This window comes from Bison bison, unplaced genomic scaffold (genome assembly GCF_000754665.1).
Source record: "Bison bison bison isolate TAMUID 2011002044 unplaced genomic scaffold, Bison_UMD1.0 scf7180017864145, whole genome shotgun sequence".
In the NCBI taxonomy this organism is placed as follows: domain Eukaryota; kingdom Metazoa; phylum Chordata; class Mammalia; order Artiodactyla; family Bovidae; genus Bison; species Bison bison.
Window position 1 is genome coordinate 10,694,563 of NW_011494717.1, and position 1,583 is coordinate 10,696,145.

General features: G+C 55.7%; 1 protein-coding gene across 1 annotated transcript in view; it reads left to right on the forward strand.

The window, feature by feature from the left end:
* Positions 1-1,583, forward strand: part of FAM179A (family with sequence similarity 179, member A) — a 45,643-nt gene that overhangs the window by 19,919 nt on the left and 24,141 nt on the right. Inside the window, exon 11 of the mRNA XM_010840672.1 lies at positions 771-876. Within this exon, the coding sequence (XP_010838974.1) occupies positions 771-876 (106 nt within the window). The remainder of the gene's footprint in view (positions 1-770; positions 877-1,583) is intronic.

Sequence of the window (1,583 nt, forward strand, 5' to 3'; positions counted from 1 at the left end):
CGGGGATGAGGGGAGGGGACTGCGTGAGTCCCACGGCCAGTGTCTGTCCCGGGCTGCCAACAGTCCTGTGCGCGGCTCTGTGGTGCCCCAGAGCCAGGCCTAGGAAGTACAATCTGACTCTGCAACGCTTCCATGGGAACCTGAGGAAGGTCAGAGTCCTTCCTTTCTCTAAGTCAAGTTCATCCCGCTCCGGTGTTCCTCCCCCACACAGTCTTGTGTGCTGTGTGCTAAGTCGCTTCAGTAGTGTCTGACTCTGTGCAACCCTATGGACTGTAGCCCGCCAAGCTCCTCTGTTCATGGGATTTTCCAGGCAAGAATACTGGAGTGGGTTGTCATGCCCTTCTCCAAGGGACCTTCCCAACCCAGGGATCGAACCCGGATCTCTTATGTCTCCTGCATTGGCAGGCGGGTTCTTTACCACTAGAGCCACCAGTCTTGGTCGTGAGCAAAGTGATGACTTGAGGTCCCATTTGTGGGAAGGCCTCCTTCAGTCCTCACGTTAAGAGCCTTCTCTTGCAGGCGCAGGCTCTGTGGGTGGCCTAGGCTTGGGTTGTGGGGATGGGCCTCTATCCTGGGTTGGGGTGGGTCATGGACCCCGTAAAATGGCCTGTATTGGGCTGTTGGCCTTTCAGCCTGGCTGTGACACCCGGACATTGCCGCTGATGCCATCAGATCCCTCCCCGCTGCGGCGGGGGTGGTGGCTGTGTGGGCGCCCTGTGTAGAGTGCCCTCCCTCAGTCACCTGTGACAGGGCCTGGACTTGCTTCTCAGGCAGATGAAGGAGAGGGGCCTGGTGAGCATCCAGCGCCTGGCAGCCTGTCACTCGGAGGTCCTCACCAGGAGGCTACATGATGTGTCCTTGGCCGTGACCGGGGAGGTAAGGGCTCCCGTGCCCCATGTGCTCTGCTGGACCCCCAGAGTCCCCCTTCCCTGGTGCTACTGCCAGTGCCAGTCACACAGCAGCTGCAGAGGGGTCCGTGGCTCCCAGGGCATCCCTGCTTATTTCTCTGCTCTCAGCCACAGAGGTGGGAGCTAGACACCCATTTCTTAGACTGGAAAATTGAGGCCCGGAGTTTCCTTATTTCTAATCTCTGGGTATTGAGATCTGTCACAGCCCTGCGTTGTCCTCTGTACTTAGAATACCTGAGGAGGGATGGAGTGTTCTGGGCTAGATCTCCAACTTGTGGGCAGTTGTAATATTTCCCAAATCCTTTCTCCTGTGAGGCTAGGGCTGGCTTGGCCTAAGGGCGGGCCCAGATGGGCAATAAGATGTATCTTATCACAAGCAGAGGCAATGCCCCCTGTCCTTGGGAGTAGACTGTCCCCGTTGGGGGGCCTTGTGAAGATCAAATTAAACAATTGTAGAAGTGTTTTCAAGACTAAGTGTTGTACAAATTCCAGATGATAATGATAATAGGAGGATTGATAATTATGATGATAACAAAAGTAATGATGTTTTTTAAAAAATGAGACTACTTTGCCCAGAGCTACTGCAAGGTTTCCATTTCCAGTCTGGTGAGGCGTAGGCCTGCGTGAGGGTGGGGGCCACAGGAGGGCTGGTGCAGGGAGCCCTTGGCAGGGCCC